The sequence below is a fragment of the Pelobates fuscus genome, chromosome 9 (genome assembly GCF_036172605.1).
Source record: "Pelobates fuscus isolate aPelFus1 chromosome 9, aPelFus1.pri, whole genome shotgun sequence".
NCBI lineage: Eukaryota > Metazoa > Chordata > Amphibia > Anura > Pelobatidae > Pelobates > Pelobates fuscus.
This window is the reverse complement of record NC_086325.1, coordinates 22,773,965-22,798,112: the sequence shown is the minus strand read 5'-3', so window position 1 is coordinate 22,798,112 and position 24,148 is coordinate 22,773,965. Positions and strand designations below refer to the sequence as shown.

At 42.2% G+C, this 24,148-nt stretch overlaps 2 protein-coding genes and 1 long non-coding RNA gene across 4 annotated transcripts in view; 1 reads left to right on the top strand and 2 right to left on the bottom strand.

Annotated features, from left to right (window-relative positions):
• ATF6B (activating transcription factor 6 beta) overlaps window positions 1-15,025 on the bottom strand; it is a 28,671-nt gene extending 13,646 nt beyond the window's left edge. Inside the window, exons 1-7 of the mRNA XM_063431506.1 lie at window positions 14,808-15,025; window positions 14,318-14,427; window positions 10,840-10,925; window positions 10,688-10,763; window positions 7,462-7,544; window positions 7,197-7,329; window positions 5,375-5,554 (exon numbers count right to left, since the gene is read on the bottom strand). Of these exons, the coding sequence (XP_063287576.1) occupies window positions 5,375-5,554; window positions 7,197-7,329; window positions 7,462-7,544; window positions 10,688-10,763; window positions 10,840-10,925; window positions 14,318-14,393 (634 nt within the window). The 5' untranslated portion in view covers window positions 14,394-14,427; window positions 14,808-15,025. The remainder of the gene's footprint in view (window positions 1-5,374; window positions 5,555-7,196; window positions 7,330-7,461; window positions 7,545-10,687; window positions 10,764-10,839; window positions 10,926-14,317; window positions 14,428-14,807) is intronic.
• Window positions 15,026-17,320: 2,295 nt separating this feature from the next.
• FKBPL (FKBP prolyl isomerase like) lies at window positions 17,321-19,945 on the bottom strand. Of its 2 annotated transcripts, none has more exons than XM_063433277.1 (2): window positions 19,884-19,945; window positions 17,321-18,870 (listed from the first exon to the last, which is right to left on the bottom strand). In XM_063433277.1, exon 2 carries the CDS (start codon window positions 18,816-18,818, stop codon window positions 18,000-18,002), a length of 819 nt encoding a protein of 272 aa, XP_063289347.1. In that variant the 5' UTR covers window positions 18,819-18,870; window positions 19,884-19,945; the 3' UTR covers window positions 17,321-17,999. The 2 variants fall into 2 exon arrangements, with proteins under 2 accessions (XP_063289347.1, XP_063289348.1); XM_063433278.1 differs by lacking the exon at window positions 19,884-19,945 and adding an exon at window positions 19,789-19,861.
• A 55-nt stretch (window positions 19,946-20,000) lies between these two features.
• Window positions 20,001-23,900, top strand: LOC134573504 (uncharacterized). The gene is made up of 3 exons (XR_010085331.1): window positions 20,001-20,119; window positions 21,043-21,165; window positions 23,664-23,900. It is a non-coding gene; the product is annotated as an uncharacterized LOC134573504 (long non-coding RNA).
• The last annotated feature ends 248 nt before the right edge of the window (window positions 23,901-24,148 follow it).

The following is a 24,148-nucleotide window of genomic DNA, read 5'->3' as shown; positions in this document are numbered from 1 at the left end:
GATCAGACGATCCATCACCACTTTACTGATGGATGACTCCATCAAGGCACTAAATTGGACGAAGAGAACATACTATGAACATTCGAACAAGATGGATACACTATTGGCCCGAACCCTTCGTCCGCGTCGAAATAGCGCCCCGATCACTACAATCAAACACGGAGACGGAACGGTGAAAAGGACCCCCGCAGAGGTTGCGCAAGTCTTCACAGACTATTATACGCAACTCTACAACCACTCGCCTAGGACACAAACATCCCAGGAGGAGGCCACCGCACAAATGCAGAAATTCTTACGGGACCTAGAGATACCGAAACTTCCGACAGCAACGGCACAACTTCTTGATGAGGCAATAACGAGGGAGGAAGTGGACAGGGCTATAGCAGGCCTGAAGAGCAACAGGGCACCGGGACCGGACGGCTTTGATGGGGCGTACTATAAGGCCTTTCGGGAGGAACTTTCCCCGCGACTGGCACGACTCTTTAATGACCTTATGGAGGGAGGCAGCACAGAAAGCAGTATGTCCCTAGCTAACATAATACTCCTGCAGAAACCTGGTAGGGACCCACTACTCCCTGATAATTATAGACCTATATCGCTGATTAATCACGATGTCAAGATACTAGCGAAGATACTTGCAGAACGACTGAACCCTGCACTGAATACTCTGATCCACCCGGACCAGGTGGGATTCGTGCCTGACAGGCAACTCTTTGAGAACACCCGGAGGAACATAGACCTCATCTGGCGCCAAAAGACATCCGACACACCAACACTCCTGGTATCATTAGACGCCGAGAAGGCCTTCGACAGGGTCGAGTGGCCGTACCTATTCGACCTCCTACGACATCTGAACTTCCCAGAACGATATGTGACAACAGTTAAGGCCATGTACGACCACGCCTCCGCTCAGGTTACGATTGCAGGAGCCGGGCCTCAACCTTTTCGGCTAAGGAATGGAACCAGACAGGGCTGCCCCCTCTCCCCCCTTTTGTTTGTACTGTCACTTGAGCCACTGATGCAAGCCATGAGACAACACCCTCTGATCACAGGGATAAAAGTGGCGGGGCAGGAATTTCTTGCCTCTGCCTATGCAGATGACGTATTGCTGACCCTCACGAAACCCAACGAATCCATGGCAGCGCTCAGAGACCTTCTAACACAGTTCGGTGCCTTTTCCGGCTACAAGGCGAACCTGGAAAAATCAAGCGCCCTCCCGATCGGCATGACGGCAGAAGACATAGCAACCATAAGAGATACCCATAACATTCCGATAGTACGAGACCACTTAAAATATTTAGGAATACGCCTACCGACTGACCCGCAGAGAATTCACCTCTTGAACTACACTCCTCTGATCAGGACACTCATACAAGATATGGAAAGATGGCACGACAAACCCATATCTTGGATAGGGCGCATCCATACGGTAAAGATGAATGTTTTACCGAGAATTCTATTCCTCTTTCAAGCGTTGCCAGTCAAGCTGCTCAAATCCGATCTAGCGCACCTTCAAAAAGCAATAGGTGATTTCATTTGGCAGAACCGCAGACACAGGATCTCCAGAAATATATTATACAGGCAGAAGCAAAGAGGGGGGTTGGGCTTGCCACACCTTTACTCATACTACTTAGCAGCACAATTAGCACAGGTTGCCATGTGGCATACACCTCTAGAGAGGAGAAGATGGGTAGACCTAGAGTCACTCATGACAGGATCCGACCTCCCACAGTATCATATGTGGGTACGCAGAGAAGATAGACCTATCATGAGAACGGCATGCCCAGCTATCCTGAACTCCCTATCCATCTGGGACGCACATGCTCACAGGTATCATCTAACATCAAAATTATCTCCCTTGACCCCCATACTGAGGAATAGGGCTTTCCTGCCAGGCCTAGCAGCTAGAGAATTCACTAACTTAGAGACCGCAGGGATCCAGAGGATCTGTCATATGTACGAACATAAGATACTAGTACCCTTTGATCAGCTCCAACAGAGAACACACCTCACCCCCACTGATTTCTTCCGGTATATGCAGCTAAGAGACTATGTCCAGCGGCCAGACGTTAGACAGGCAGCGACCGGCCCTATGACATTTTTTGAGAGAATGTGCCTAAACGAATCCACGCGAAAAGGCTTAATAACGACAATGTACACACACATATGCTCAGAAACAAAGGAATGGGGTCCACTAACATACACAGAGGCGTGGGAAAGGGATCTGGGGGAGGCGCTGGAGGGGGAGGATTGGAGAGACATTTGGGAGGCAAACCACAACGTATCCATCTGTGTAACATTACAGGAACAATCCTACAAAACAATGTTTAGGTGGTACACCACCCCAGTCACACTGCACCGCATGAGACAAACACCCACTGATGAGTGTTGGAGGGGTTGTGGACACAGGGGCACATACCTTCACATGTGGTGGGACTGCCCCAAAGCTCAACGATACTGGTCTCAGATTCAACTCGTACTGTTTGGAATTTTCCATAAAGCACCTGACCTTGTCCCATGGACATACCTCCTAAACAGACCCATAGTTAACTGGACGAGAGAGGAACAAAAATTAGTACATAAAATCACTCTGGCGGCTAGGAGAGCTATGGCGCAAACTTGGCTACAAACGGAATTACCCAACATCCAGAGAGTAATAGGAAACATAAAGGAGGTACACCTAATGGATAGCCTAACGGCTAGACTGAGAGGGACCACATCTAAATTCGACAAACTATGGGAGCCTTGGCATGCCTATGCTCTTCTCAATCCCCCCTAGATCTACAGTTTACCAAAAATTCACATTAATTGCAAGCCGAGCTGGGACGTCGCATAGGACCCCCCCCCCCCCCCCCCCTCCCCCCCTCTCCCTTCCGCTTTTTCTCTCTTTCTTCTCTTCTTTTTCTTCTCTCCCTCTGCGTCTCTCCTTCCCTACAATATAGGGGTAGGGAGAACGTGGGGATCCTTCTCATAATCTCCAGAACACTAGCGAATAACCACACAACACACTACAGTGCATGACCAGTACTCAAACTCGAAGTGCCAGACAAATACGCAGGTACACATCAACTGGCGAGGTCCCGAGTGGAGGGACTTGTCGCTCAGGCCCATTGAGTTACGATATGTTCCGTAATGTCATGTTATGTTTCTATTTTTTCTAATGTTTTATAATGGTTACACCTATACAACGCAAAGAAGGAAAATATAAGAAAAAATGCCTTGGCGGACTGAGATGATGATAGCATTATGATATGGGAGGACTTGTCTCAGCATAACTGTTCAGCCTGAAATGATGTACTCATGATGAATATGTTTCGTGGCTTCTGCGCAAGCCCATACACTGTTTGAAGCATAACTCTGTCTACCAAGATGCAAAAATAAAGTATTTAAAAAAAAAAAAAGATCATTCAGAGGGTCAAGACCTTCGGCAGGGGTGTAGGGGGATTTGTTCATTAAACCTTGAGCCAGCTGTAGAGTTCAGCTCTGTAAATCCACTAGTTGCAGGTTGCCAAACGTTATGCCGGATTGGAGGCTTGACGTATTGGCAAAACTCACTGTGTCCCTGCCAAGCCTAGCAGAATGTTGCGGAAATTTACTCGCTCTCTCAAGTGAGTTGACAATGGATTTCCAAAATTGAATCCAAAAAGTAGGAAAATATAACCCTGTTGGCTAAATTGCCCTATGTGTTGTAGGTGTATTGTCAGTTAAAATGTGTTCTTCGTTGTTGTCCCAGGGACAGGTGGCATACAGGCAGGTCACAAGAGAACTCTGTGGGTTTAATAAAGTTAGACCAGTTCTCCGCCTTTCCACCCACAGAATGGTTTAGATGCTATCTCCAATACCTAGCTAGCTATGTAGACAGCGTGAAACCTTACCCAAGAGCATTTTCTCCAGTGATGTTTTTAAGGGCTTCCATTTACAAGTGGAAAGTACACAAAAACAAACTTCTTGGCTGAGAGTGTAAAGCTCCAGAGAAGTCCTGTGGGAATACTATCACAGGGACATTCCGCAGTCTTGAAAGGTTATTTCATTAAAATTCAAAACGCAAGGGAAGGAACAATATCTGGCTTTTGGTCCTGATTCCACAGTAGTCTTGAAAACAGCTATTGTGGTCTATTGCCAGGTCCTTAACCCTTTCAAGTCCACACAAAGCTGCAACGGAAGGGACTAAACACTCACTGGCAAAATTGGCTGAAAATACAACACACTGAATAGCAGCCTCTGGCAGTGGTAGGGTCCTACTGGCTGATAGAAGGATAGAAGGTGGGGGCGGGTTTGTCATGGACTCCAATCCTGGATCTACTTAACCCTTTGAGTGCCAAGAGTGAGTCCAATGCATTGCCTCTGGCTTTCAAATAGATGACTGCATTAATGCTCTGTTCATTTCTGGACAGGTCTTGGCTCAGAATTTTAAAGGAGGGCTACAGATAGCAAGCACTGAGCAGCCGCTACTGTTGAAAAGAAGTGATAGGAGTTGCATTCCGCTAATAGCTGGGGAATTTGAGATTGGCTAGCACTGCTCCGCAGACTGCCCAGTCTCTTTATTAGGTCCCTGATGTAACACTTCTCGCTCTGGTTTCCACTGTTCGATCCAAGACTCGGCAGGCCTTAAAGTGATTATAAAGCATCATAACAAACTCTATATTAAGGCGGCACTCGGGCAGAGATGAAATGGGTTTTGTGGTTTGCAATAATATGCCTAATCCTTGGTATAACATATAAGGCTAACCTCCTCTTTAACACTTTGAAAAAGGAAAATCACAGCTCAACAGATATTTACTAATTAAAGAGTGCTTACAGGGGCCAAACTTATCAAAATCTCAATCTAAAAATCTCTATTGCAGTGTGTTAACTCTTATAATAAGAGGCTAAGCCAATCCTATCAAAACGGCCATCGCGGCAATCATGTGTAATTAAAACTCCAGCCATATTGACAGCATTTTACTGCAAGAAGTGCTTCATCTTTTGACTTACGTACTCAGCTTGTATTTCATGAGTTACAGCGTTTGATCTGGAAACGGATTCATTGTAGAAGGTAACATGGTGCAAGTAAAAGCCCAGCTACTGTGAAGCCGTACTTGCATAAACTCAGTGCTTATTAACCCTTCCTGTTCAAGTTAAGGCTTTTCAAACCCTCTGTCTGGAACCAAGTACAGATCCTCCATTATAAACCGTTCTGGAGGTCAGCATCACTTCCAACATGCCATTCTCCTAGCATTGGTTTGAAAAGTCTCTATGGCGTTGGAGTTTATAATGTTTCAATAAAAAAAATATTAACTCAAACCTATCCACAAGTCTTGGGTAATTAACAAGAAAAGATCACCCAGCAATCCCACATGTATTGTATGAAAGGCTGTATAAAGGGGAGCTATACCTGTGAGAGCTGGTGCAGGTGCAGGTCCTGGGGTAGAAGCGTTATTTACAGGGTGCAGGATGATGGCGTGGGACGTGTTGCTTTGGGGTGGAGGAGGTTTGGTTCCTGGGCTAGGCCTTGGTTGCAAAGCTGGTTTCTTGGGAACTAGATTGTTAGACTTAGAGAGGCATCCGGATGAAGCTGAAAGAAAGAAAGGGAGAAAAAAGATTTCTAACTAGTAAGAGAATTATCGAATCATTGATACAGTTAGCCATAATAAACCAATAATTCTACAGCTCATACCTCTGGTATAATCTATACGTCACTGGAAGAATCCAGTAAGCTTTCATCAAGCTACCATATCCCTAATAATTATAGTATTACAACAAAATTAGCTGTAAAAACGTCAAATGAAAATAAAAAATACTGCGTGATGAGACAGGGGACAGCTCCAGTTTAACACGGTCACATTATTCAGATGCAGGCACTGCTCTCTTGCACCCCTGGAGGTAAAATTAAAAATTAAAACATTCCACTGCGTATTGCTAATGTTAAATACTTAATTACGCCCCAAACTGATGTTCCTCTCCAATATGTGAAGATCTGGACAGACAATTCTCCGTGCAGACTGTCCAGCAGTAGTCACCACGGAAAACCGCGCTAATACTGTCTGTGTTTGTTCCTCAGTTACAGAACGTAAACAAACAAACAATGTCGAGTTACCATTACAGCACTACGGGCCCCCGGGGTAGGAAGGAGCATACAGAGAAAATCTGGAGCCCCGCTACCCATCATTTATAGGATTTATTGATTTAATAAGAGAGGAAAATCTTACTGATTGGAGTAACACCTGCAATTACGCAGGCTGGAAATTTAAAGACACTAAACTTAAAAAAAAATAAAGCTTATTTAATAAAAACAAATGTTAAACAACTGCACTTGATTTTGGTGGAAAAGTACCATTTACAGTGTAAGATACCACACGGGTGAGATTGCAAGAATGCAAGGTAAGGGGGTCGCCTAAGTTCACTGTTTCTTAAAGTGGGACATGCTCATTTTTAAAATCGACGGAAAGGACTCCATTGATCTCACTTGGTCCCATACAACTAGAGAGAAATACACGGTTTTCTGGGGTACGCAAGCAGTTTCAATGTTATCAGAAATGCTCATCAACAATTAGCAACCACATAACAAGAGGATGCTGGGAGCAGCAAACAACCACTTGTAATCAATTCCATAACATACAAATTACTTAAACAATAAGAAATTAACTGGTACAACATAGATCAAATGCAACCCTTCCTACAAATCAAGCTGTATAGCTGCTAACCCTTCGGGCACACAGAGTCTCATCTTGATTGTAGTAAGTGCTGATTTTGGTCAGTTTTGTGCAACTGTGGAAGATATATCTACCCAGCATATTGCTTAGCACAGACACAACACCATTTGCATTGTTTTTACAAAACATTGACCTGCTATTTGCTAACCACTAGACTGGGACATACGCGGCAGCACAGGCAGAAGAACGAGTTTAGTCTCATTTGTAAAAGGGTGTAAATGCCTTGAGGAAAGCAGAGCAAGGACATCTGCAGCATGTATGGAACAGTCAAAGGAATGACTATACAATCTACAAAATAAATAATGTGAGCAACGGCTTTGGGGAAAAACAATATCAGGTGCAAAGGCAAACCTAAACAAGTTAAGAGAGCAATTGGAGCACAGTTTTATTGAAGATAATCTATGGTTTATGGAGGATTTGTAGCGATCAATGTTTTATGTGTCACATTACACCCAAGAGCAACGCAATATAGCCACACACAAGGAACAGACAGTGGGTAGTCACCTGTCACGGCAGGCACAGGAAGTAGGGTTATTTGGAGAGCGCCACAGGTTTGAAGTGATGCATCTTGGTTGTGACATGGCTGTGGAGGGGGGAACTCAACTTTCACTGTGGCTCCCAAATCTTCCAGAGATTGCTGGAGAAAACATAAAGCAAAACGTTAAAACTGTGTGATGGAACAAAAATGTGTGTTTAGAGAACAGTCATGAAAATGCTATTAAGAGACAGACAGACAAGGAGCATGACTGTCACATGGATCTGTACTTACTGCATAAAGTGCATCACAGGAGGAGGAGGAGTCACAAGATGACGAGGAGAACGGAGATGCTGGCTCGGTCTTTACTAAGAGATCTGTGAAAAGAATGGTCATTTTATAAGCTACACACCATGTTTAAAACAGCCGTTACAGAACATCTTCATAACCTGATTGCCTGCAAGCTCATTAGCTAATCTGCACTTACCAGTACTCCCGCCATGCTACCTGGGTTAGTATTCAGTATTTATACCCAATGTGATTTTTGATGCAAGATGAGCATTAGCCAATAAAACCAATGAATGCCTAACCTGTTACACGGTCAGAGTGTGCACTGGTTGTTAATGGTGTTACATTTTACTACAAATTTGAACTCACTCTACCATTTAAGATCCTGGTCATATAACTGGATAATGTTGATTATGAAGTATACAGTGACAAACCCTTTAATATTAACTGGACAGTTATTATCACTGGGATCCTCTCACTAATACCATTTATTTTAACTGATGTGAGTCATATTTTAAATAAGGGACCCACTGGGGAGGAAACTTAATGATGTGGCTTGTACGCAAGCGATTCATGTGAACAGGACTGCTTGACTTCACTTTCCATAATCCTTTGCCACATCCCACCATAGATGATCAATATACAATGCACAATAAACTACTTCCACCTGATTTGCTTAACTTACACATACACTGGTGCTGGGGGACCCCTAGTGGCTGATTACTATATTACACTTTTCTAATTTCTAAAAAACAATGAGCCAAGAGTAAAGGGCATACTGGATTCTATTACAAGAGAAGCATAACTCAGGAACTGAACAGAAGTTCTCAAAATGGCTATGAGAACATGTATATTCAATATGTGTTATAATAGAACCTAGACCTATGTGTTAAGCTTATATCTGGGAAACAAAAAAGTACACAACTAAGTCTCATATTGTGCTGATCATGAATTTGCTGAGCATTCCACAACATGCGTATGGAGTCAAAAGATAAGAATTACTAAACAGTGAACTGTAGTGAAATAAAAACAACATTTGAAATGCAAAATAAACACAATTTCCCCAATTCTCTGGGTATACCACTTGTTCTGGTTTATAAGAGATCAATATAGTATTCTTCCAATAATATCATCTGGTTTAAAAAACAAACTTGGTATATATTTTTAAAAAGTACAAAACAATTCATAAGTCTGTGGGGGAAAAAAAGGAAATATTCAGCCTTTGCAAAAAATATATATGATAGAGTCCTGTAATTAGTCCTTTAGATTCGTTTGGTATTAAAGTAATCCAGATTAGCAGCTCATGCCATAGCACACATCCCGGTATATCAAAACCAATCAAACATAAAAGTATCTATCCCCGGTAATTGAAAGCAAAGATTTAATACTTTCAAAATGTTTTTACTTTATTAGAAACATATTTCATAAAAATAGCATTAGTATATATTTATAAAATATCGACAATCTATGTCTCTGTACGGTGATATATAAATCTTATAGAATATTAAGTAAAGTGCGGACCTCAAGCGAGTTGCTCAGCGTCCCGAGTTATAAGCATGTTCTTTCTGCATCAAATTAGAATCAGGATCTTGCGTGTACTGGATGCTGGTGATAGGAGTCAATCCTCCAAACGTGTTTCTCCGCTTTGGTGGCTTTTTCATTGGATACCCTTTTCTCATTTTTAATATTTTTTCATTGTATTATTTATTTATTTATTATTTGGCGCTCCACTAAAACCAAGTATATCATAAAAGTCCAAACGGCGAAGATTATATTCGGCAATTATGAATTTATGCATGCCTATACATTTTTATTTCAGTTTGTTGTGCTCCCCCAAGTGTACAATATTATCCCAATCTGGTTCCATAAGACCCTGTGCTATTGAATCTCCTGATTATAGCTTTGCATTGGTAAATGAGAGATACACTATATGGACAATAGTATTCAGGGACACCTGAACATTACAATCGATGGGGATGAGGTCAGGGATCTGTGCGGGCCATCAAGTTCTTCCACACCAAACTCATCCAATCATGTCTTCGTGGACCTTGTATTATGCACTGGGGCACAGTCATGCTGGAATAGAAAAGGGCCTTCCCCAACTGTTCCCACAAAGTTGGAAGTATAGAATCGTCCAAAATGTCTTGGTATGCTGAAGCATTAAGAGTTCCCTTCACTAGAAGAAGCACTTTAGTCAGGCAGGTAACGTTCTCCTTGTATCCACCAAACCCAGACTCACCCATCCGATTGCCAAACAGAGTAGAGCGATTCATCACTCCACAGAACACGCTTCCACTGCTCAAGAGTGCTTTACACCACTTGTTCCGACCCTTGGCATTGTACTTGGGTGTACAATGTGAGGTTTGTATGCAGCTGCTCAGCCATGGAAACCTGGTTTTTGTGCTAATAATATAACCAGTGAAAGTGTTTGAAACTCTTCAGGAATCAGCAGAGCTTTGGGGACTTTTAGGCTCTCAGCGCTGTGACTTCACGTGGTCTTCTGCTTCGCTCAGCAGAGCACTGGAGACTTTTACGCCTCAGCGCTCTGTGACTTGACATGATGTTCCCCTGACTTGCTGCTGTTCCTAAATGCTTCACCCTTTCCAATAATACCTTGTGTATTATGGAATATCTAGTAGGGAAGAAATTTCACAAACTGACTTATTAGAAAGGTGCCATCCTATCACAGTACCTCGCTACTGAGCTCTTCAGAACGACCATTTATTCACAAATGTTTGTAAATGCAGACTGCATGGCTAGGTGCTTGAACTTATACACTTGGCAATGGGTCTGATGGAAACACTTGCATTCAATAATTAAGCGATGTCCCCCCCTGTTGTCCATATAGTGTACATTCTGTATTGATACACGTTTCCAGGCTCCATTTTTTCCCCTATAAATTATTTTCTCCCCAGGATACCATTTCCAGCACTCCCAGGATCTGTTTATATCTCAGTGCTATTAAAGGCCATTGAAATGATTCAGCTCTCTCTGTTGTGGAATTGGCTGAGTACTAAAATAATTAATCTACTATTCCCCACACATCAGAAGGCTGTCATCTTAACACAGAAGAAGAAGTCAGAATATCTTAAGTGTTTTTAGATGCAGCTATTTTGAGCAAATGTTTGAAGTGAAGTTTTCACTTCCCTGTTTAGGGAATAAACCCTTGAGTGAAAACCTTGCTTGAATGCAAAACATGCAAATGGAAATACGGAATCCAATGTATACAAACCTGACAAATTCTTGCTCTGGATTTCATCCCAGGTTGAAGACATGGAATATGATTCAACATCCATCTGGCTGTCATACTGGGAAGAAAAGCAGCGTTTTTCAGAAAGAGCAGGGGGCATGGGAAAAAGACAAGCGAGATGGCGATCCACTTACCAAATGCAAAGGGTAATTATCAAACCCGGAGGGAAGCAAATCCCCGCTATCGTCCGTCTCATCAATGTAACTGTACAGGCCTGTAGCTAAATAATTGGAAAAATTAGCATAAGCAGAGAAGTAGTCAAATGTGTCTGGGTGTGTGGATATTTATCATTATTTGTTTTATAAAATGCTGACATATTATGGATAATGCTGTACAATGTATACACACATTTTTAGCTAGAAGGGTACAACACACGTTTGGGTTATTCAATAAACTATGAGTTGTAGGGAATTGGCAACAGAACTGCAAATATTAGTATAAAACTGCTGAAATGAAAAAAAAAAATAGAAAAGTGTCAAACACCTCTACCATGGCCAAAACTGTGCAGTTTCCTCGTCAATTCCCCACAAACCCCAGTGCAACAGGAACCCTCTGTTTTCCCAGTGGTTATAGTGGTTTCCCTTTTCTGTGTAATGAAGGCCACTTCGCCCCTGGGTTATGGGAAGGACAAATATGCCAGTATTTTACCTTGGAACTATGGCCCCGCTGACTTATTTGGTTCTAGGACATTATTTCTGCCTGCTGGAACTTTTACCAATACCACTTCGACCTGTCAAAGTCATTTGAAGTGGTACTTCGAACCGTCGAACAGCCGAAGTACCGGACCACACATAATGGGAAGTGTGCTGCTTGTTAACCTCCCAGAAGTTGTGGTTAACCGCAGCTTAATTGACGAACTGCTGGGTGGTTGCCATTCGTATAGTCGAACACGTGGCGGCGGCCATCTTGTTTAGTCGAACGTGACCAGCGGTGTTTTGTCGTCGAGTGCATGGAACTAAAATCGGACACTCGACGGCACGAACACCGCTAGAACTTTCACCTCCAGCTAACTTTGACTAAATCTCCACGAACAGAGCGCCGTTCAGTAAAAGTAATCTACCGAACGCACTTCAACTCTGACATTGTAATATAAACGGTCCTGTTCGAATATTGGAAGTGCATTTTAATCATTGGAAATAGACCGACGGCACAACCTAATTCTCTGGAACTATTTTGGGCATGAACCCATGCGTGTGGTCAGTCAAAAGAGACTTCTAGGTATTTTCTGAACCCCTGATCTGATCTGGGTGATTTTTGGATATGTTGGTCACCCATAGGGATTGTGTGCTGTATGTGGGAGTTTCAGACATTGTACTTTGTTTTTATTGGTTTGTACATCTTGTAATTCGGTGCTCCAACAGGTCCAGGGGGTGTTCCCCTGGCCTGAGGAATTGTATGAAAATCCGGCCTGTGCCATTAAACTGACAGACCTTCTTACCCTCAACTCGCAGCCTCGTCTCGTGTTGTAGGGAAATGCTATACCTGTTGTAATCACTAGCTCTTCTCAGAGCTCTAAGGAACTTGCTTATCATAGCAGTATACTAGAATGTCGTATTGAGACTCCACGGCGCCCTTCCAGATTGGGGAAAAGGACATCTAGGCGGTAAATACCCCGACTACTCAGGGGTGACCGTCACACCCAGTTCAGTAAAGCCCTACATACTTCTGATGTTCTGAGACACAAATGTCATAGTAGGTATTGCACTGTGCATGTTAACAGGAACAATGTGCAATCTGATAATTCCATACACTGTGATAGGTAATCTAGTTCTGACAGTAAAGAAACATGGTATGCACATTACACAAGTTATGGCTGCAATGAATCATTGCTGGACTATTCAGTAAAATAAATTCTGGTTATTATTGAATCTTTGCTGGACTATTCAGTAAAATAGATTCTGGTTATTACTGAATCATTGCTGGACTATTCAATAAAATAAATTCTGGTTATCATTGAATCGTTGCTGGACTATTCAGTAAAATAGATTCTGGTTATTATTGAATCATTGCTGGACTATTCAATAAAATAGATTCTGGTTATTATTTGGCTACTGCTGAATAAGGTTATCTTCAATGCTGCTAATTATCTGCGTGCACAAACTCTCTTGCTCTTCTATAATGGCGCTAAGGAACCCTAATCAGTAATGTGACAAGTGCAAGAAGCAGGCAGACAGGAAGGAGACAACATGTGGTAGACTGCAGCTCCTATGTACAGATTGTGACAAGAGTGGGAGAAGGACTGACTGCGGAGGAGGTTTGTTGTGTTGCCAGTTCTAATTTGTTTCAATATCAAATGGTAAGCATGTGAAGAAGACGAGCTAAAGGGAAGGCTTGCCATGTTCCAAGTTGCAGCTCGTTTCTATATCAACTAGTGAGAGAGTTTTGTGAGCAGGTAAAATCTGACAAGCAGGCAAACTCTTCACACAAAAGAGATCATCTCTGATATTCCATGGAATCGTGTGAACGGGGATAAGGCCCACCCTTAGCCTAATTTATCCACTCTGTGCTATACGATGCAATGCACTTAAGGGATGTCTTGCAATGCAGAAATATATTTTTCTCTTTCTATCCTACGTTGCCATGCCCAGAAATACAGCTTTCTGCATTGAAACTACATTAACGCCGCCGCCCCCCCTAAGATAGGTGATATTAAATAGACTTCTAAAAAGTAATACTGTTCTTTTTTTGGCCTGTGCACGGTTCCCTAATCTGTATTTTGTATATATTTTAGTCTTTATGGCAGGATCACTACTTAGAATCCAGACCATACACAGTTACTACCCTTTTGATGGAGTTATCAGTTATGATGACTTTTGCACAATCAAAGCCCATAAATAAACAGAGGGGACATAGGGTGCACGGCAGCAATGGCTGCACTCAGCCAAACAAATACTTCTTAAAGAGAAGAATTGGATCCAATGCTTTTCTAGACAAAGCACTGGGCACACAGAGGGTCATCGTACTTTATGGCAATTTTATTTATTGTAAGGTAAAAAGGGGCAGCATCTAAACCTTAAAGGCAAAGTGGATTTGGTGCTTAGAGAGTCCCTATTTTCCAAACAAGCACATGAACATTTTTTTTCCAAACACTGCTTCAGAATCTGACAACAGACCATAAAGTAAGAACATTCTGAACCTTTAACATTTATTAAACAGTGTCTCATTACGCAGAACCATTGGTGTTAACGGAAAACAGAAACACCAGTCACACAATGCTTGGAAAATACCTGAAAAATCACTGGCTAATGGAGATGTAATGAAAAAAACAAAAAAACATCTGATGCCAATAGTACTCTGTTAAAAAGACAAATGAGGAACAATGAAAGTAAACTAATGAATTATGCAAATCGTGTACTTGTAGCACAAGTTGTTACTTGACTGGGGCTTTAACATTGTATAAATGTTTGACACTTCCTCATTGAACCAAGGCCATGGTTAGGGTGTGTGCACACTCCCCACATGGCCATCCTTTCCTTTTATCACAGCGCACTTGAGTTTGAGCTGTCACTAATCTGTTTTGTCGTCCCCTTCTGAGTTCTACACACTACATTAGCTCTGCTTAAAATGATCAATATTTGTAAGAATAAAAATGAATCTAAATAATAATTGTACCCCAGTCCTCGTTGGTTAAAAGATTATCGGCACAGAATTTGGAGTCCAGGTCACTCAAGAGGAGTTCTGTTCCCATGGCGGCACGTGATAATTTTTCTGGCTTCGGGTACCTGTTGGGAAAGAATTAAAAAAAAAGTGTCAGATTTAGAGAGCAGGCTTGCCAGTTCAATCCCTCAAAATCAATCATTCCTTATTAAAAGATGTACAGATATTTTATTGATATATCTCTATGCATTAGTCAATAAAGACCCCATAACCTTCTGATATTATATAGAAAAATGATAATAAATAAGGATAAGAGTTTATGGTCATAGAGGGGTTACATAGTAAGCTGTGGATGAATGATGACTAAGGAGGTAGATTGCAAGCTCTTGGGGTTACAGTGCATGGTAATATGAGGACGGGGTAACCCCTGCTACCCAGACATGACGTCACATGCCTCATACAGCGCGGATTCCATGGCGCAGTTGCTAGGCAACCGTCTCATTACCTAGCTAGAATCCAGGGATGCAGGAGGTCTTGACCTGGCCGGGTGACGTCACAGCCCCGAGGGATGCTGGGAGCCCTGAACGTAATATTCGGGATACCGTGGGACTGTCACGTTTAGGCCCAGACCCTCAGGTGACATCACCGACTGCGCAGACCTCGGGCTCACCGATAGCAGGAAGCGCTAGCAAGCCCTGTCCGAGAGGGCGGGGCCCAGCGGCAAGACCCGGCCAATCACGAGTCGCTGCTTGATACATTCAGCCAATCGGAGAAGTAGGAGAGATCACACCGTCTCCCGATAGGATAGAAAGCGCGCGATTGCATTGGCTGACGGATACGATTGACAGGTCCGCAGAGTGCGTAAGCCAATGGGAGCAGAGCGAAGCTTCGCTGACTGGGAACTGATTGGTAAACGTTCAGAGACCGTAAAGAGGAGTCATCGTTTGACAAGTTTCCCAGCGTGCTTTGCGGAGCCGACACTTCCGCTTCAAGTAAACAAAGAGGCTCTCGGGAAATGTAGTTCTTTACTCAGTTGTACACTATATTCAAAAAAATAGGGTGAAGAATTCATTTTTTTCCCTAGTTTTTTTTTGGCCTAAAATCTTATTTTCCCACCTACCTCATATTACCATGCAGTCAGTGTAACTCCCAGAGCAATGGCAGAAATACGTCTAGGAATGCAAATAGTGTTTACAAGTAATTGGACACATATTTCAAGCAGTGAATTACAGATCCTGAACCATTTACTAATCAGATTTTAATAGCAATCACTGAATCCGAATCTGATCAATAAAAACACTGTACTACTGTACTATAGAGTATTAAGACAGCAATTGGACATTTCATTAAAACATTTTATCAGCAATCTCCGTCAAAATAGTCGGTTATATTTAAAGTTTTTGAGTTTTCACAAATTTTATTTTTTGGGGGGGAGATCGCTACCGTGAAATATGGGAACAGTACGGAAATACCCGCCTCCCCATGTAGACCTTAACCAGATTCGTGACAAATGATAGGGTCGGTTTTCAAATTTCCAACTGCATTTTAACCCTATCTAACATACCTGTTACAAAAGACAACTTGAGCAATATAATGCAGGACATTATTTAACCCCTTAAGGACACATGACATGTGTGACATGTCATGATTCCCTTTTATTCCAGAAGTTTGGTCCTTAAGGGGTTAAGGGCTTTTACACTTGGCTGTTTCATCGCCAATTGTTTAACTACTTCAAAGACCACAAACTATAGCAATATCCCACATGTATTTCTCTGCTGGGTTTTTGGATAACATAACGTATCAAACAATACACACGTCCTGATTTTGACATGTCTCTTTACTCAGTGATGCTGTTTGAAACTGTTAACTTCTCTTCTCTACAAAAGACTATTTCCTTGCTAAATTGTTGTCAATTCTCTAGCTACGGAATCATATTGGTCCCAATTCAATTGAGGGTTTACAAGCGATATACATAACATTTCGTTGCTAATAAATGTATGCTGCAAATGTATTGGTAATAATGTTATTTGTTCATGATTCTTGGCTTGGTTGACACTCTGACCCTTTGTTCTTCTACACATCGATCTTTTTACTTGATTCTGTAAATAAAGGTTGTCAATAAAGATTTTTTTTTTTTCAAAAGTGATGCTGTTTGGTAAAGATGTCAATTAACTAAATGGAAACTGCGCATAATAATGATAAAACCACACATGGTGCTCCACTGAGGGGAGAGGGACACTCCCAATAATCAATATCTCCAAAGGGAGCCAGGCACACACGTCACAGTGTACACAGCTTTTAAGTAGCTTTCTACTGGTGGGGCATCATACGAAGCACACAGTCTATAAATGTCAGAGTGCTCCTAATTTGCACCAAAAACATGGCTGTAGAGAGTCTGTATTTAGTTTTACAATATTAAGGAAAGGTCTCGCTTCCAATGAGTTAACACAGCTGCTTCATTTAGGTTAATAGCCTCTGGAGTATCTCGGGATACAGACTCTCATTCTCATTATGGCAAGGCAGTAAGAAAAGATTTGAATGGGTTTTCTTACCAGATTGGAAGAGATAGGTGTTCTAAGTATAGGATAGGCAATATCACTATTATACAAACGGGCATCTATTGCCTCGTTTCCACTGAGCGGAACGGTTCGGGTCGGTACAGTTTGGAAGGTTTAGAATGGTCCAGCCTATTCAGGTGAGCGTTTCCACTGCAAGTCAGACCTTCAGGGGCCATGCGGGGTGTAAAAATGCCTAGAGTGTCATTTGTCGTGAGCATTGACGTTTTCCTGTCCGCCATTCAATGGATTGTATAGTGACGCTAGTAGCTCCGCCCTACATCTGAAGGAGGACCAGGAATGGTGCGATTCAGTACCGAACCGTTCCGCTCAGTGGAAACGAGGCATATGTTGATGTGAAAGCTTACTAGGGTGATAAAAAAAAAGACAACACTTAATAAATTATCCCTATGAGGTACCATTTTTTTATTTTTTTTTGTGACAGTGTTTGAAGATTTCACTGTAGGTGTTAATACAGGTTAATTAGAGTCTCACTGCTGTGGGTGGGTGGGTCAGGGTGATCTCATTTGCTGCACAGTATGGAGGCTGCATAAGGTGTTTCAGTCTCAGTTCTAGAGGCAAAGCAGCCACCAGAACGATGAGAGGAAAAAATGCCCCGCAGCCAGAAATGTACTAAATAGCGTGTTAGCCAAAAGCCAGAATCAGTGCTTTTACTGACATCCAACTCTAAACCTATCACATTACGCTGTTGGATTAAAGCAGACTTGTGTTTGTGGGTTATAACCACCTATACCAGGAGTAGGACACCTTCGGCACTCCAGATGTTGTGGCCTACATCTCCCCTGATGCTTTGCAAGCATTCTGGCTGTAAGGGCAATAAGGGAGATGTAGTCCATAACATTTGGAGTGCCAGAAGTTGCCTACCCCTGACCTATAACAAAGGATAAATATTACTGTGGCAGTCAAATTAGGTTTCCATTTGCTAACTAGCCATATACCATGCTTTCTATGGAGATTTCACAGAAATAAATTACAATATTTATTGACAAATGTTACAATAAACTGTACAATGTCACATTCATGACAATAAACAAATTAATGAATGTCACACAGATCGGGCAATCAGTTAACTAGATCACCCTCAAGCAAAGGCAAGAGCTGGAAGAACGGGAATATTGTTTTTAAAGGAACATCTTCCCTAAAGCTTTGCTTATCTGCCCTTGTTCTTGCCTGTCCCTTTCCCGTACCCTCACCAGCTCCCTCCGTGCCTCCTTGTTCCCCGGCTCCAGCTTTAGCACCGCCTCAAAATCCCCTCTTGCCCCTTTCCAGTCTGCCATGCCAGCTCTAGCCATCCCTCTTCGGTACAGTGCCTTGACATGTCCTGGCTCCTTCTCCAGTGCCCACGTACATCTCTTCTCAGCTTCACACAGCCGTCCCCTCTTGAGATCACAAGCAGCCATGTTGACTAGAAGAGTTACCTTGTCATTTTCTGCCTCTCCAGGTGTACACACTAAAAGTCGAAGTGCCCTGGAGTATCGCCTCTCTGCCCCTTCTATGTTCCCCTCCCTGTATGCCACCCCTCCTCTTTCCCTGTCTCTCATTGCCCTCCTGAGTTTTTCATCGGTTTCCAGCTCCCAAGTCTCTTTTCCATTTTCAAAACTTGCCATCCGCAAGTGGAAGCTAAAACCCGTTGTGCTGTTGACTTGGCAAGCCTCTCCAGAGAGCATGGTTTCAAGGCACTGGTCAACAAGACGATCTTGAAATGTATCCCCTTCCCCTAATTCAACTTGAAACCAGGACCCTTCAGGATACCCAAGACTTGTAGGGGAACCTAACTGCTCTGGAGGGGAGGAAACTGAATCCAGAAATATCATGCACCGGGAACATTCTTTGGGTTTGTCCACTCCAGATCCCTGCTCTAGAACAGTCTTGGTGAAGCTTCCATCAGGACAGTGCCAGGATAGCAATTTGACTTGACAGGAAGAATCAAGAACCTCCATTGCTACTCAGGAACCCGCCAGAAAATACTGATATAAAGTTCATGCATAAGGTCTGCAAAAAAAGAAACACAAAATCAGCATTACATTATTATGTTATAATAAGCAACAACTTCAAGAAGCGAGTGAGACCAGGAGCAGCTTGGCTAGAGTTCATTTCAGGATAACGAAGAAGACGGACAAGGGCACAGTGCAAACGGAGTGAAGAATCAGGTTCAAAGTCCAGCTTTGGCTCATCGGAACACAGATTTTGTTAACGGCCTCACTGAAACTGCTTCTTGGACCAGGATGTGCTTGGGTTAGAGTCAGAACATCTCTCTGCGGACTGAGCATTGTAAATGGTCACTTAGGGTTACCGGTCTCTACATGCTGTAGAATTTCACAGCAACTTAGGGCAGATAGTTTGTCGGAGAAAACAAGGAAAAGGGTTTTTAACTGGAGAGGTCAGGCCTGATATACAACTCTGGAACAATAGTGTTGTAAAGAAATCCCCTCCGACAGCATTTAACAAATCTAATGCCTGTTAATCCTATGGAGGAACGAATCGATTTATAAAGTAACCCCAAACAAATCCATTCGTTCACCCATAGATTAACTGGTATTTGATTAGTTCAACGCTGCTGAAAGGCATTTGTGCCCAGGTCTACGCAACAGCATTTTGTCCACCGGTAGCTTTCCTAATAGGATTTATATTAAATTTGAGGGGACTGATGCCTGTTGTCTATGCTATAGGTGGCTCAATTCAATGAGAGTATAATCTGAATTCTGTCCTGACAGCTGTGACCTTTTTTACAGGGAATATTTCCTTATCCATCCTGCAGTAGTGATGGCTAACCTCTGGCACTCCACTCCTTACTGCACCACATTTCCCATGATGCTTTGCTAAATAACGTCATTCAAAGCCATTTATTTTATAAAAGGGAAATGAAGACTTGGAGAATGATTATAGGAGCCTTCCAGCATGCACACTTACCTTGCTCCTACCTCACATACACAAACATTAACATTACTGAAGATTGAGAGACAGGCAGTGCAGTAACATGCCATGTCACTCTGCATATCACTCACCTTACACCCACTTACATACAGACAGAAAGAGAGACCAGGAAGAGCATGCATGGATCTCCCAGAATGCCCCGCGGCCCCGCCCACATGCACTGCAGCCCTTTAAATGTGAGCCCTGTTTGTGTAATAGGGAGTGGTGATCAGAGGAGCTCAGTGACAAAGACCCAGCTAGCAGCTATCAAATACTGCATCAAGAGCAGATCAAGATTGGGAGAGGATGGTGTGATTAATAATCAGTGGTAAGCAGCCTATTATTATTATTATTAATGGCAATGTGTTATTAGCCAGTGGTAGTTTATTAATAATGGCAATGTGCTATTATCCAGTAGTAGTTTATTAATAATGGCAGTGTGCTATTAGCCAGTGGTATGTAGTTTATTAATAATGGCAATGTGTTACATGGCCTGTGATTCTATGGGAAGGAAGAATAAGCTGTTTTGAGGTATTGAGGCACAAACTGGGGAATTAGAGAAAATGTAAAGGTATTTTATTGCACATTCATGTTAAATTACACTAACAGGCTGATAAACGTTCTGGTAAACACACTAAAACTACCGGTTGCTGTGATCTGTTATTGATTAATTGTACAGCGCTGCTGAATATGTTGGCGTTATATTAATAAATGCTGCAGTGCTCTGTACTGTGTCTGCTACAGTGCTGGATATCTTGTTACATGGATTAAAAGGGGGGGGGGGGGAGCTGCTCTTCCTGTTTTTTTTTTTAGGAAAGTAATATTTCTGGGAATTTACAGAGTTTACAACATACGTTACACAAGTTGTGGTGTGTGTGGTTTTTTTTTTTTTTTTTTGTCCCTATTAGGTGATTTGTAAAGTTTCTATAAATATAACCACTGCTAGAAGAGGGTATGGATTTAGACATTATACATTATTCTACCTGATGGACTGCTCTGTAGAATTTTATTTATACCAGTAAGGATGCATTAAGACTTCCTGGGCATCCCTGTGTCTTTAGCATAAAATAAACTTCTTCTGATGACCTAATCAATGTTTGTATATTTGATATTTTTTATCTCTACATATGTATCATAATATATCTAATAACCCATTGGCCTGTTGAGGGTTAAGTGAATAGGTCGGTTCTTGGACTGGTTATGAGGAATCTGAATGAACAGGTTTAACTATTTTTCCTTTTTATTCTCCAGCCTGCCGCTATGTGGCCAGGAAAATAGGAGCAGCTGTTGGGCGTGAAGATGATGGCGAGAAGAAAGATGGAGGTTGTGGAGCCACCAAGGGCTCCATGAAGTCTTCTTGTGCTCTTCGTACAGGTAGCTGATGCCCAGTCTGTGTATGTTGTCATAGCAGCCACATTCCCCTCTCTGCCATGTAGGCTGCAGTAATAAAAGGCACAGTATCACTGTAAAACACTCCAGGCGTGACATGTGACGGGCTGCGTGCAAATATTATCCATGTTTATTATTTTATTTTGGATGATGTCTGAGGAATAAAATCCAGTGAGAACGAAATTTACTTATTTATTGTATTCCCTTAATATCCACCCACCGTCATATTATGGGTGTGGCCAAGCTGTTCGGAGACTTTTTAAGTAGTTACCAAAACAATTTATGTAACTTCAAACAAGAGCAATGTATCTTATTTACACAGACTGATTTCTAAAATCCTTTTATTGCCGTTTAAAAACACATTGCTGTGGGTATTATTGCTGTGGAGCTCTGTTATACAGTCAGACACATTACTGGGAGTATTATTACTGTGGAGCTCTGTGATACAGTCAGACACATTACTGGGAGTATTATTGCTGTGGAGCTCTGTTATACACTCAGGCACATTACTGGGAGTATTATTACTGCAGAGCTCTGTTATACACTCAGGCACATTACTGGGAGTATTATTACTGTGGAGCTCTGTTATACACTCAGACACATTACTGGGAGTATTATTGCTGTGGAGCTCTGTTATACACTCAGGCACATTACTGGGAGTATTATTACTGCAGAGCTCTGTTATACATTCGGACACATTACTGGGAGTATTATTGCTGTGGAGCTCTGTTATACACTCAGACACATTACTGGGAGTATTATTGCTGTGGAGCTCTGTTATACACTCAGGCACATTACTGGGAGTATTATTGCTGTGGAGCTCTGTAATACACTCCGACACACCAACAATATGGAGCTCCTAGAAAAGAGGGGCAGAGGGATTGGACCCAAAATGGAGACTATCTCTTCTAAATAGGCACACTTGGGAGGTATACTGCACATCACAAATGGCTTAATGGGATGCTAACCTCAACCTATATTCGTAATTGCTGGTGGTTTCCTTGGCAATGAAACCGGAGGGAGCGTCTTGCTCCATATTTACCCTCTTGCACAGCTTGCAGTAGGTGAAGAGTTAATAGGAATTTTAACCCTAAAGACCCCCTGGGGGTCCCCCTACCGTATGTCTTCATTACCGTTTCTAAAATAAGAGTATTCTGATATTGGGCACCTTCATGTTCTGTCAATTTCAAATCAAAGCTTGTTAAAAATACACCCTTATGAAGAATTAATTTTCTATTTTAGCCGAGGGGGGGGGGGGGGGGGGGGGGAGGGGAAGGGGGATTTCCTAATTTCCCTCCCCTCCCCTCCCCTTATTATGTAATACCTGAACTATTTGTCCAAATTTAGAGTAGCACCTTTTTTGTAAATTTACTCTCACATAATCCAAAGGGGGAACCAATTCTATAGAGTTTGCAGATCTGAAGAGGGCACTGCTGAGTGAGTTGCATGTTGTCAAACACCCACAGATCCCAAAACCTCCTGGTTACAATGTGACCATGACACGGACTACACAGCATGAAAAGTCACTGAATGTGCTTATTCAGTAAAATGGGAATTGTAGTAAATCTTAGAAAGCCAGAGCTGGGAATTGACTATTTTTACTTTAAACTACCCGACTTTGTTTTCATTTCACAGTATCTCACTGTTTAGTTAATTAGACTGGATGTGTCAGCCAGTTCACACTTGGAATATAATCTTATGTAAGTGTGTTTGAGCAGGGCTGCCATGCTCTCCTGGGATGGAGTTTGATTTATTATGTGGTTGATCAATGATGGGAAAACCTATGGGAATATTAGTTTAAAAACCTAAATCTTCACCTAAACAGTCAGACCACTTTAATTAGTGCTGTTGTGGATATAAAGTTTCCGTGTAGACTATAAATCATGGAGGGGAAGGGATATCCTATCCTTGTTTGCTTCAGGGGATCTGACCTATTTCCTAGCGCCCCAGGTGCGCAGTAACTCTACAGGAGGGAAGCCGGTTTATTAATGAACTCTAGATGGGCTGTAGCGGAGTGTATAGTGTAATGTAAACTGGTAATCACACCGCGACCTGACTGTATGCAGATAGCTAGTGTCGCTGACAGTGAATCGAACGTCAAAATGTAGGCCAAAATTATTATTTTTAGTCTGTGGGGGAGGCTTTTAGTGTCAGCCATGGAATTTATGGTCAAACGTGGGGTGTATTCACTAAATGGTGAACTGAAAAATCAAATGCATAAACTACCTGGTATAAATAAATCCTGCCTTAACCGTAGCCCGGGTGCTTTATATTGAATTTTGCAGTTTGGTTTTCAATTCACACTTTAGTGAATAGATGCCTGTATTTTGTTTGCTTCTTTTGATAAATGGATCCTGTTTTCGATTTACTACAAATGTGTTAAAACCTCTCCATGATGTTTAGAACCAGCCAGCACTCAATGGAAAGTTTTTCATATTCAGAATTTATTATTGATTTATTTTTGTTGTTGTTGTTACTATTAGGTGGGAAAAGGAAAGATGCTACGGTGCGACCTCCGCCCTCGGACCCTTCCACTCCCCTGACTTCTCAGCCTACTGAAGGTTCGCCACCTACCTCAGCTCTGCAACCATGTGAGCCTTCGCCTTACTGAATAGGAAAGTGCCCCATAGCAGGAGAATGACCCTCCTCTCAGCAGTCTCTGGATTGAGAGGGGGCGAGGAATATACCTGCTGTGTTCTTAATAAACATATGAACCATTATCTGTGTCTGTCTAATTATGGCCTCATGTTAATTCTAGAATTATATAGATTTTTATATTGAAGAGGAACAAGCTTAAAGGTGCAGTTCTGGTTGGTTACACCACCCATTATTTGAAATCTATTACTAAGGTCCAATAAAAATTGCCATTACCTTTTTGTATACCGTATAAGCCGAGGCCCCTAATTTTACCCCAAAAAACTGGGAAAACGTATTGACTCGAGTATAAGACTAGGGTGGGAAATGCAGC

Coding starts and splice junctions, on each gene's coding strand:
- FKBPL (XM_063433277.1), bottom strand. CDS start 18,818: ATGGAGGTTCTTGATTCTTCCTGTCAAGTCAAATTGCTATCCTGGCAC.